General features: G+C 51.2%; 1 protein-coding gene across 1 annotated transcript; it reads right to left on the bottom strand.

The window, feature by feature from the left end:
• Positions 1-978: 978 nt before the first annotated feature.
• LOC144159957 (uncharacterized) lies at positions 979-12,307 on the bottom strand. Its single transcript, XM_077691773.1, has 2 exons — positions 11,717-12,307; positions 979-1,881 (listed from the first exon to the last, which is right to left on the bottom strand). The coding sequence occupies exons 1-2, from the start codon at positions 12,305-12,307 to the stop codon at positions 979-981; spliced, it is 1,494 nt and encodes a 497-aa protein (XP_077547899.1).
• Positions 12,308-12,514: the final 207 nt, after the last annotated feature.

The raw sequence follows: 12,514 nt of genomic DNA, 5'->3' as shown, positions 1-12,514 counted from the left end.
AAGTATAGACGAAGGGCAGTCCACGCGTCACTGTATCGATGAAACGCTGAAACGTTTGGGCAGCGTTCCTGAGGCCGAACGGCATTCGCAGGATCTCGAAAAGGCCGAAAGGTGTTGTGATGGCCGTCTTGTATATGTCCTCCTCAGCGACGGGGATCTGGTGGTACGCCCGTACAAGGTCGAGTTTTTAAAATATGGTGGCACCGTGCAGACTGGCGGTGAAATCTTGTATGTTGGGAAGGGGGTACCGATCTGGGATGGTGGAGAGGTTCAAGAATCGGTAGTCGCCACAAGGTCGCCAGTCACCGTTCTTCTTGGGTACCATGTGCAAGGGTGATGCGTAGCCGCTGGAAGAAGGTCGGACGATGCCAAGTTCCAGCATGTGCTCGAACTCTGCACGGGCGATCTTGAGTCTGTCGAGAGCGAGTCGTCGCGGACGAAAGAAAACGGGTGGTCCGGTAGTGGTGATATGATGACGGACGTCGTGAGTCACAGGCTGAGTCCAGTCGGGTGGTGACGTGACGGTGGGAAACTTTTTTAGCAGGGCGGCAAACGGTTCTTCAGCAACTGTAGCGCAGGAAGGCGCTACGTCAGCAGCTGCTGTCGCTACGATGCCCTGAACTGAGAGAAGGGTTGTGGCGTCGAGAAGTCGCCGTCGCTTGACGTCGACTAGGAGGCCATGTTTGGTAAGAAAGTCCGCACCAAGGATGGCAGTGCGAACGTCCGCGACCGCAAAAATCCACCGAAAAGTTCTGCGAAGACCCAGGTTCAAAGTCAGGGATCGCTGCGCGAAAACGGGAATGCGCGTGCCGTTCACTGCCTGGAGGTAGAAGACTGCGTTGGAGGTGCGGTCGTGGCGTGAAACTGGCAAGACGCTGACTTGCGCTCCCGTGTCGACGAGAAACGTTTGTCCGGTGGTGCGATCGACAATGTGAAACAGGCGACATTCTTCAATGGGGCCAGAACCGCTCGTCGCCGCTAGCGGTCAGCCAGGCCGTTTCCCGTCCATGAGCATGGCAAGAGGCAGTGGCGAGCGTCTGCGCCGAAACGGCGGTGGTAGAAGCATACACCGGGGACTGATGTAGGGCTGCGTCCACGAGCGGCATCACGGCGTGAAAAAGACGAGCGGTCGCGTCGGCGTGACGGGCGGTGAGAATGTGTTGAGCTGTTTCGCCTCGTCGCCGCGACAACGAGTTGCTCCTGTCGTTCGCACAGGTGATCGACACTGGCAGGCGACGCAGACGCACCTTCGTCGGCAGGAGCTGGCGTCGTGCGAGGGGCGGGTAATGCTGGCGTCGCGGTCACAGCAGCAATAGGTGAAGCTGTGCTGGCTACTTCCATTACCTTGTCGGCCAGGGACGCGAGCGAAGGGAGATCCATGGATGACGCTGTAGCGAGGACCATTCGCACGTTCGCAGGAAGGCGCTGCAGAAAGAGCTCGCGCAGCAATGCGCCGTCCATGGCTTGGGCACGTGAGCCGAGGAGTTGGGTCATGCGCCGCAGGAGTTGGCTCGGTCTGCGGTCGCCAAGCTCTTCGGTGTAAAGTAGCTGCTGTAGGCACGTGCGCTCAGATGCTGCTGTACGTTCGAGGAGCGCGGCCTTGAGCTGGTCGTAGGCCGTTGCTGGAGGGTTGCGTATGAAGAAGGCAAGAATGTCCGCAACCTCTTCCGCAGCAGTCGCTGGTAGAGCTCTCACGACGTAGTGAAACTTGCGTTCTTGGGAGGTGATGCCAGACAGCGCGAACTGTGACTCGGCCTGGAGGAACCAGATGGCCGGGTTGTGTTCCCAATACGGCGGCAAGTGGATAGCCAGGGCGGCGATCTCGTTGCCGGCTGCTTGCGGTGCTCGCTGGTTCTGGTCGTTGCTGGCTCTACAACTTCGCTGGGAGGGATATCACGTCCGGGTCACCAACTGTAGAGCGCATGCCACGGAGGCGTTGAAACAGAGACGACCAGACCACGTAGCAAGGCCGGTTTGTTTCGAACGCCGTGGGGTCTCTATCTTCTGATGCCAGGGGGCGCGCGAGCCCTCCGGCGGGTGAGCGCGCCCGTGGGCCTGCGTCACGCTGCTGCCGCTGGCACTGGGGCTTGCCGCTACAAAGCATTCCCAAACCATACCCAATTACGCAACATTCACACGATACCCCCACCACTCTGCGACGCATTTACTCGAGTTCCCCCCGTGGGAAGATGCGGGCGGGTTTGTTTTTCTTGAGGCGCACTTCCCCCACACCTGCTCGCCGGCGTCTTACGTCCTCTCCGCTTTTCCTCACACTCTTGGCCTGGCATTTTTCTCCTCTCCACTTTGCTGCGCCGAGTTTTGAGAGACGCCAGGCACGGATGGAACTCAAGCTTAAAGGGGCCCTGCAACAGTTCATTTTTTTTCTAAGTTTTAAATTCTTTCAGAACGTAGTCAACAAATATTTCCAGTACTTTGAATAGGGGGTTACAAAGTGCCTCAGCCAAGAATTGCTGCTCTGTGTCCATCAGGTAACTTTGCAACTTGCTCAATACATTTTTTTCTCTCTTTTCGGTCCTGACGTTCTTCAAGCGCTCAAATATACACTCTTAAAAAAAAGGTCGGGGCATTCACTAATGGAATACTAACAAGTTACTTGTCCCAGTATACACTAGGTACTTAGTAACTGGAGGTAGTAAATGTAGCACTTGTCAGAATTACTAACCGAACCAGGCAGTAAGCACCATTACCCCCACTGGTAAAGTCCCAGCGATAGCACTCTTCTGAGCTACATGCGTTTACTAACTGGCCATGCACAACCTAGTCATAAGCACGACCTTAATCTAGTGCATACTACTTCCTGCACTCAGTTAATTCACTAACCATGCAGTTGTTAGTGGCAGAGCATATACGTACAAAAACGCGGGGTAGTAAGGTTCGTAAGGAGTTAATAAATACGGCCTTTACTACCTTTTTACGACTTTTTTTATTAAGAGTGTACGTCATTACAGCCATGCAGGAGCTATTGGACGGCCACCTTTACGTTGCAGGAGTAAACGCTTTCGATAGCTGCTTTAGAAAAAAAAGCCAGAAAAGCAAAGCAGAAACAGAAGGTGGGTCTCTTGCGAAGAGCAAATCACCCAGTGCCGTTCCGTGCTGGCGATAAATATAGCTTTCGAAGTTCTTCCAGACGCAAACAAAAGAGTGAAAGCGTTTAACGGAATTGTTTCAGAGCCCCTTTAAACAGCTCCGGTATTAAAAAAAGCAAACGACGAGTGGGAGTAGTGACCGGGCACTCAGCGCCGGAGTCATCGAGCCTCCACTACGGGTGTAATTCCGTCTGGATGACGATGTTAGATAAACAGCTGATAAAAACGTAATGACAGGACAAAAATCGTTTGAACCCAGTTTGTCTTGTCCTAGATGTCATCTACGCTTTCATTTATGACTTGTACCGTAAGCGGTGCAGGCGTTCCACCACCACGAAACTAACACGCGCTAGCCTGCAGCACAAGAAAGTAAAAAGATCAAGAACGTCGCAAGAAAAATGGCCGCCTCCTCTCTGTCTTCGCACGCCAAGCTTCATTTCCCGCACTTTGTATTGTCACTGAGTTAACGCTTATTCGCCCTCAACGGAACGTCGTCGCAGCCAGTTTTTATTCTTAGCCGGCAGTCACAACAACATCTAAAGAAGTGAAGAGCGCTGCAACGTGATTGCCTCTCTAAAACAGCACCCTTGCACGACTGCTGCATCTCCCATGGGCGCAGGCTCATTAAAAACGCTTTTCATCGTGATAAAAATTCCATATATGACCTCTCAGCTGCTTCTACTAAACGGGCCCCACTGTGGGATCCCGGACGTCTGCACCCACTGTCGTTGGTGCGGTCCTTGAAGTGTTCCTGATCACTCGGCGTTTCCACGAGGTAGAGTGCATTATCACTGGAAATAATGAACCCTGCCTGGATGAATGACCGTGATAAGACGCTGCAAATTAAAATCTTATCCCGGGAGCAAGATAACGTTGTGTGCCGCGAACATGTACGGGCCAACCATCTTGGTTGTTTTGAACATTGTTGCCAGACTAAGTCACGTATTGGGACTCTAGGCATACACGAAGTCACGAATAGAAAACTCGACATATTTGGGGTATTTGTCCAGATCAATTACTATTATGGATTAAAGTTTCGCCATTAGGACGAACACAGGACAACTGTAAATTTAGACCCCGTCGATATAAGCAATGGGGGAAACCTAATAACCCCCTCACTCTACTACCAACATTTTCATCAACCGCCAGAAGGCCAAAATACGTTCCGTTGCCTTGCAAAGGCGTATATGGTCACAGTGCCTGTAGTGTAGTACGCGTCATTCGTCGTACGTACGCGTTGGGCACGTATCGCTTCCATCACTGACTACTAGTTCTTTCGTGTTTTGCTTTACGTAGATCATGCTCAGAGAACGCACCCGTCGCGGTGGCCCAGTGGCTAAGGCGTTGTGTTGCTGAGCCCGGGGACGCTGGTTCGATTCCCGGCCGCGGCGGCCGTTTTTCTGATGGAGGCAATAAGCAAAAACGCCCGTGTGTGCGAGATTTCGGCTCACGTTAAGGATCCCCAGGTGGTAAAAATTAATCCGGAGCCCTCCACTACGGCGCGCCTCATCGCCCGCGTTGCGTCGCCGCGTTAAAGCCTACAATCAATCAATCATCATACACAGAGAACGCCTGCACTAAGACAGAAAAGATTTCTATCGGACGGTAGAAGGAACAACTTGGATTTACTCCGTTATAAGTCTTTTTGAAAGAATGGTATTCGACAGAACGAATAGTACCAGCTGGGAACATTTTTTCGACCGTGTGGCTACACGTGTTGTTGCACCAGTAGGGTGAAGTCAAAGCTCATATCAGCGAAAAGGACGCAGATTATCTGGTGAAAAAAGGGTGCATTTCGTCGTATAGCACCATGAGGTACCGGTAACTGCATGACCCGCTGCTTCGGGGAGTCGGCCCAAAACAGTTTCAGAAGAAATAAATGTGTCAATGGTTGGCATTATGGGACTCTTCATTCCAATCTAACGCCATCTCTTATAGCAATAATTGATTGTCATTCGCTCTCTCTTCCGAAAACGGCGAAAGTACCGAATTCCCACCGCAGAAGGGGCTTACTAATTCTATTCCATCTTTCGAGTTCATTAATTCATTAATGAGTTGTGGGGTTTAGCGCGCGGAAACTATATACCTGGGCTACGAGGCGCGTCGTAGTGGAAGGCTCCAGAGTAATTTCGACCACCTGGTGATCTTTAACGTGAGCCGTATACTGTTGATAAAAATGGTTGTAAAACGGCCGTATTGACTAACTCCTTACGAATCCCGCGGTACGGAACGTAGGCTCTTCCACAAGCAACTGCATGCATGGTTACAAAATTAACTGGATATAGGAAGTAGTATACAGTACATTAAGGTCGTGCTTATGACTAGGTTATTCATGGCCAGTTAGTAAACGCATGTAGCTCAGAAAGGTGTTATCGCTGGGACTTTACTAGTGAAGGTAGTGGTGCTTACTGCCTGCTTCAGTGAGTAACCTTGACTAGTGCTGCATTTACTTCCTCCAGTTACTAAGTACCTGGTGTATACTGGGACAAGTAACTTGTTAGCGTTCCGTTAGTGAATGCCACAACCTTTTTCTAAGAGTGTAATCTCGACACGCGGGCGTTTTCGCTTTTCACCTCCATCAGAAAAGCAGCCACCGTGGTCGGGTCGAACCCGCGTCCTTACAGCATCACAAGCAGCACAACGCCTAAGCCACTCAACCACCGCGGCGAGTCATCCACCCAGCTCATACACGTTAGTGGGAACGCGGAGATTAGTCATCACATCGAAGCAAAATGAAAAGTCAAGCTACTAGTTGGTGAATATCGATCATTGAAATTTAAGCGCAAACTATAGGATACGTACGAGAAAAAAAATGGCTGGTGTCGCTTCTCTTTCTGGTCCTTATCTCAGGTTGCGCTTAAGTTTCAATGATGGATAGTCACATCTCGAATGCAAATTTGCAGCATGCACAGAATAGGCGACGTACACCGAGGCAGCTTGATGGCACATTTCGCCCAGTCGAGTTGCTGTTCCTCTATAGAAATGGCGCATACCCAATCAGGGGACCAGCCAATCATCAGCGGTTGAAGGAAGAGACAAAAAGTATCTTGTCTAATGTGCACGGCGCACTGTTTAAACATAACTAAGGTGGTTGGGGACAATTTTGAAACCGCAATGAAGATATACAAATTAAAAAGACAGCCCGGAGCGTATTTGACCTCCTCTTTTTCGAGCAGGTTGTTCCTCAACTACTCAAACACGGTGGCATGCCCCAATAACAGCGCGAGAGTTTGGCTGCAGAGGCCGGCTAAGGTTAGTCATTGTGTCAACTTCTGTCCCGGAGCTACCGAAGGTTCGTGACATAACCGCCCCGGAGGGAAAAGCGCCATTGAGATGCCTGTAATGAAGGAGGATCAGGGGTAGGTGTATCTCGTGGGTGTTAAGGCTTGAGGATGTGACGTGAACAAGCTCAGGCGTCGGGTGCGCAGACGATGTCAAGGACAGTAGGTGACGGAGGTAACCGTACGCGTTTTGCGATAAGGTACAATGAAGGTGGGACGAGCTTATTACAGAGTCTTATTTGGCGAGAAGGGGTTCACGCGAGAACCAAGGAGCCCAGAGAAAATTTCCCAGGCCAAGATGCCTGTGATGCTGAGCGGGCAACCTGTAGAGCCAGGTCAGAGCAAGCGGTAGCTTCAAGGGCTTTTTAAGGTGGAAGCCTTATATGTGTCATTTGAACGTGACCTCGAACGAGCTTAGCGTCGACAATAAAGGAACAGAATCTGGAAGAAAAATATCACGTGATCCAAGGAAGGCCACAGGCGAACCAAAGCATGCCAGCCGTATATGAGAAGATTAATTATTACCAAAGGTAATTATTTATTGCTTAGTGATTGATAGCAAGGATTAGTAAGGTGAATTAAGATGGATTTAGGTGGACTCATATGAATTGACTTGGACTGACTGGATGAAGGGGAATTTAGAAGGATTAATTATTAATTAGGGGTTGATCGTAACGATTAGTGATTTGGGATTAAGGTGGATCAAGATTGATTAAAGCGGATTAAGGTAGTAATTAAGGTGGGGCTAAGGTAGGGTCAGATGGATTAAGGTTGGATCATGAATTAAGGTAGATTGATATTTATTAAGGCCGAATAAGGTGGGTGTAAGCGGTCGTCGATATACCACTTAGACGTAAAATAGTAAGATGGTAAAATTGCGTTGCTGCTGTGCTCAGAACGCGTATAGAAAAGGTACCCGTCACAATAGTACAGCCGAAACAGGAACCGACCCGTCGACGGTGGGAGTGAATAAGTATTGCCAGGCTTTCACCTTCGAAACACGTAAGCAGGCTTAATTAAGTGCCCTGAAAAAAATTCAGTGGTATATATAGGCTCAGCTGAGGCAAGTGACTAGGTGTCGATGGGTGCGGTAGGTTGACGGCCAAAGAGAAGCAAGAATGTAGAGTATAGGGCGGTGTCTTGTTGGGAGGAAGTATGTGACATAAGAGAGTGTAATGCTTCAATTTCGATGCCGGTGAATGTGTGCCGGTGAATGTGTGCAACACCATCTATGAAATAGCTCGGTATTCTGCGTCAAACACCGCGGGATTAAGTAGGCATGGGCACGTTTATCAAATTCATTGCGTGTATATATAACCTTTCTCGAAATAAAGACATAGAAAGCGCCCCGTCCGTGACCCCCTATCTTCGTCCTTGTGTGTGACACCGCTATTTTCGCTGGTTGCAATGTCGTACCAACGATCCCAAATTAGCACTATCGGGTTCTCGCAGCCCGCGCTCGTGGAATGATCAAGTCGGGTGAATTTTATAGCGGCATGGGATGGGCGATGGCATGGGATAGGGGATAGGGGATGGTGGCATGGGATAGGGGATGGGCGGTTCTTTGATGTATTTCTCGGCGGTGCTCTTTTGGGTCATACAAGCGAGGCCAAGGTATTGGGTGCCCGGATCATGAAGAGCAGCTAGGGCTGATGCGTGGGCCTTCTCATTCCCCTTTACGTTTGTGTGTCCAGGAACCCAGGTCACAGTAGAATGAAGCTCTGTGTCGCTGCGTGTGATACTGGCTACAGCACTACGACAAAAGAGCATGCACCAACAGTGCATAGGCGTCAATGCACCGGAGTGAGAAAGAGGCACAACTCCGAAACAGCACACACACTTTAATGTGGGCTCCAAAAGCGGTCATTCACTTCGCTATAATCAGTTGGCAAATTTTTTTGTGCTCCGCTTCAACTGCACGCGTCTACCATGTCGCCGCAGTATAGGGGCGTTCCTCACGCCTGTATCTTGCCACAGCTGCTCTTCAGTTTGCCCGTGGCCCGTTTCGCCCGGAACCGGACCACTGCAGCTCGCTTCGCTATCTATACGCTGATGACCTCCGACTAGGATTGCACTGAAGACATGGCTGCAGAATTGCAGGCGGCGGTAAACAACCTCTCCGCCGCTTTCCCGACTATTACGCCTTGAACTGGCATCCGAGACGACAGAATTTCTCCTACTTCAAAAACAAAGCAATTCATCGGGGCACTTAAGTCGGCCCACGGGCTTTGGAGGCGAATGCCTGGCGGTACTTATTAGCAACCTATTTACTGATACATCGTATTTGAGGCTATTTCCTCGCTTTTGTTTCTTTGTCTTTTGTTGCGAATCACTTTGGCCAGCTTCTTTTCTACTATTCACGTGGAGTGACGTTTTGGGTGACACGCGGCGCGCCATACTCTACCCGCCGCGGTGGCTCAGTGGCTAAGGCGTTGCGCTGCTGAGCACGAGGTCGCGGGTTCGATTCCCGGCCGCGGCGACCGCTTTTCTGATGGAGGCGAAAAGCAAAAACGCCCGTGTGTACGAGATTTTGGCGCACGTTAAAGATCACCAGGTGGTCAAAATTAATCCGGAGCCCTCCACTACGGCGCGCCTCATCGCCTGCGTTGCGTCGGCGCGTTAAACCCCACAATCAATCAATAGAGCCATACTCTACAACTTTTACCTGTTTAATTGATACTTTTTTTGTAGTAGTGGTGGTGGTAGTAAACTTTATTGAGTCTGGGTATTCAGCTCTCAGAGGGTGGTGCAGAGCGGAGGAGTAGTTGCGGGACAGTGGTGGCGGGCGACTGTTGTCCTTTGGCGGCATTTGCAGTGACGCAAGCAGAGGCCTCTTCGTTCTTAGCAGGGAAACCCGCTGGTCTTGCGAGTGCATGTAGACACGGTGTTCATGTTTATAGGCGGCCTTAAGTCTTCACTCGGGATATTCGGTTCCCATGTTAAGAGGTGAAGGGACCTGTTACGATTCAGCGCGCCGCTGTGCTGCAAGCTTCGTGCAGCACTCTTTTGGTTTGTGGCAAAGCCACCACTACGTGCGCCTCCCGCGTGCGCGCTTCTCTGTCGGTGACTCAAGCTTGCAGCGACAGCTAACAGACCTCAACAAGCCGCAACGTGTCTGGGAACGGCCGGATCGAGGGCGCCTCACTGTCGGCGTGATTCAAACTTCGGCGGCGGCAGACGCAGGATGCAGAGACTGGGAAAAGCCTCTTATCTCTCTCGTACTCAGCGTGCGCCGCTACTACCGACCCCTCAAAAAAACTGGAAAGAGTGTTGTGTGTGTCTGTAGCATGCCGCGCCGTGGGCAAAAAGCAGGGGGAAAACTTGTCTTGTATAAATACGGGGGGCCCCAAGCACCAAAGTGTGTTCGTTTCGGAGCAGCGAATGAATGCTGTCACTCCGCTCGAGTCCTCTGCTGTAACCTAGCCCGGAAGGGTATTGTTCTTGTCTGGTTTCGGCTCATCTGTCTCCATGCAGTAAACTAGTTACGTTTGCCTTCGGCTTCTTGTTGTCATCTTCAAGGCAGCAGCATTCAAGGCGTTGGTATCCACAACAAAACAGACAAGAGGGTCGCCCAGCAAGCTGGTAGCCAATTTTTCCCCCAGGCTTGTCGTTTTGATGCACGATTCGATGAACTAGTAGACAGTGATAACAGTCATGAACTTTACCTTTTCACAATGGCGGAAATGGAAATTGTCATTGGGGCTTCAAACGGCCGAATCTCACCAGGAGGAAATGGCATCCGTTACGCCCAGCTCCACAATCTTCCGGGCAAGCACAAATGCACCCTACAAATGTACGCGGGTAGCGAGATTGTGTACACAATTAGTAACCTCCTGCGCTCAGTTTTCGTAGGCTACTCGCGCGCTAATGTGGGCGGTTAACGATGAAAGCAATAGAATAACCTCCTGCGTGTAGATGTCTTGCTACTTGCGTGCGAACGAGCGTCGTTAACGAAGTTGCGAATGTAATTGAGTAACTTCCGGAAAAAGTGAAAAAGAAACCGTGCGAGTGAGACACGGACATAAGATGAACATGCCAAACGCAGGAATTATTTAGCTTTTTTATCCACACATAGCATATGCACATTTTCCCTGGTTGCAGGTTTCCTAAAAAGGAAGCACTTCGTTTTGCGCCAGGAAAGATAACTGGAAGAGGGAGACGGCGACCGACTGTGTTCAATTAATTTTGAAGCGAAAATCATTCATATAGTCATTTTGCTCGCGTAAGCGGCGAGGAAACGTGTAGACGCATCCCTTAAAGGAGCACTGACACCAATTTTCGGCGTTAATATTATGCTTCCTTCCCTCAACAGAATACCCTGGGTGAAATATGAGCGGCCTGCGACGCGAAGAACACAGTTTAATTGGATCTCATTTATCGCGCCGAAGGAGCAGCGCGTGGAGCGGCACTCAGCAAATGGACATCAGCGTGACATCATCCAGTGAGAGCCAAAAGAAGTGACGCAGCAGCGCTCGTCAAAAACTCGTGACGTCACTTCATGCGCGTGGCCCCACGAGCGGCGAGTGGGCGCAATACCCTCTCAAGCAGGCGCCGGTGACGTCCGCACAAAGCAGTGAGGTCAGGCAGGGAGTCTGTCATATGCGCCGTTCCGGATGAAAGCGCGGGAATTTAAAACAAACGATTTTCAGGCTGTTCAATGTAATTAACTATCGCGCGCTAAAGTATTTGAAGTGCTGTTTCAGGTTCGCCTGGCCATTAAGCATCGATAAAAGCAATAAAAGTGTAACATAAAATTTTCGTGTCAGTGCTCCTTTAAGAGCGCTGTACTTTCTTTTCACCAGTTATTGCCCAAATGCCCCCGACACGAATAAACAAATCGGTTGTGGTGGTCTGGTGGCCTGTAAAACCTTTGCGACCCGTCTGTAAAAATAGTAGTGCTTCTAGCGAAACTCTGCTATCTAAATTTTCCCCTCTATTGAAGCTGTGGAATTAACACCGCAGCATTATCCGAGCTGCGGCTTTTAAAAGTGCAGTAAGAACGGTATAGTTGCCCTAGGTGTATACACATGCATTGTAATACACGCGTGGAAGTATACAGCGTTCAACCTTTTATTTCGCGCCCGCCGCATCCACCCAGTGATGGCGTTCAAGAAGCGGCAAGGCCTCCACCCTTCTCGTACGCCCACAAGAGATGGGGGGATGCGCAACACTTTCCCCGACGCGCGGTTCGCTCTTTCGGGGTCACGCTTGCCGTACGTCGTCGCCGAGCAGCAAGATGAACGTTGTGTTGGCGCGCTTCCAGCGTGCCAGTGGTTTGTGCAGGATGTGGAAACGAAAGCAACTGAACGCTGCCCAGAAGAGTGTTACCGGGAACAGCAGCGACGCCAGGACCGGTGTGGAGAGCCATGGGTTGGGGCGTTCCTCGAACAATGTGTACGACCAGGCCAGGACCACGACGAGCACGTTAACAGCGCTGAACATGATGTTAGCTGCGAACCGCGCGGCCTCCTCGCGGGTCCGTGTCTCGAAGAACCAGTGCCATATCGACCTGGTGTGGCGGCGCACGGGGTACGCCTCCCGGCACGAGGGGCACACGTCCCCGTCGGGTGCCCGATGCAGCCGGTTCTCGAGGCAGCTCCGGTGCAGCAGTGTGCCAGCACAACGGCACGGAGACGGTAGCAAAGCTCCCAGCGCTTGGCTGCCTTCTTGGCCACAGAGACGGCACGATGGCCTCATTGGGCTGCATTCCTCCGGCCGGGAGGCCTGAGGGTCATTGCTGCCGCCGGCAGTGGTGCCTGTAGTGTTGCTATCCCGGTCGTCCGGCGCCGAGACCGAACGTCCTACTTCGGGCCTCCAGTCCCGACAGTCCTCGACTCCGCTCTCCGGCTGGACGTCACCGGCACCGTTCCGCGCCGCGTTTAACAACAGGTCTGTCGACATGGCGGGTTGGTGCGCCATGGCGACGCTGAGTGGTGGTGGTGGCCCCTCGAGACGAGTGAAAGAAAAAAGAAGCGCACTTGATGATGGTGATAATATTCTCACGGGGTTTTCTAGAAATGACAAAAATGAAGTGCACAGGTATGCGACACTCCTAGATGGTTCATCTTTGCCGTTTTGCGCAGACCCCTTGAGAATGTGTGGCTTCTTGGGCGAGTTGAAAATATT

The sequence above is a fragment of the Haemaphysalis longicornis genome, unplaced genomic scaffold (assembly GCF_048455015.1).
Source record: "Haemaphysalis longicornis isolate Haplotype H1 unplaced genomic scaffold, Haemaphysalis longicornis Haplotype H1 scaffold_1, whole genome shotgun sequence".
NCBI classification, from domain to species: domain Eukaryota; kingdom Metazoa; phylum Arthropoda; class Arachnida; order Ixodida; family Ixodidae; genus Haemaphysalis; species Haemaphysalis longicornis.
This window is presented reverse-complemented; position numbering and strand designations above follow the sequence as displayed.

Coding starts and splice junctions, on each gene's coding strand:
- LOC144159957 (XM_077691773.1), bottom strand. CDS start 12,307: ATGGCGCACCAACCCGCCATGTCGACAGACCTGTTGTTAAACGCGGCG. Junction 1,882..11,716: donor TGGCGTCGCTGCTGTTCCCG/GTAACACTCTTC, acceptor TATCCCTCCCAG/CGAAGTTGTAGAGCCAGCAA.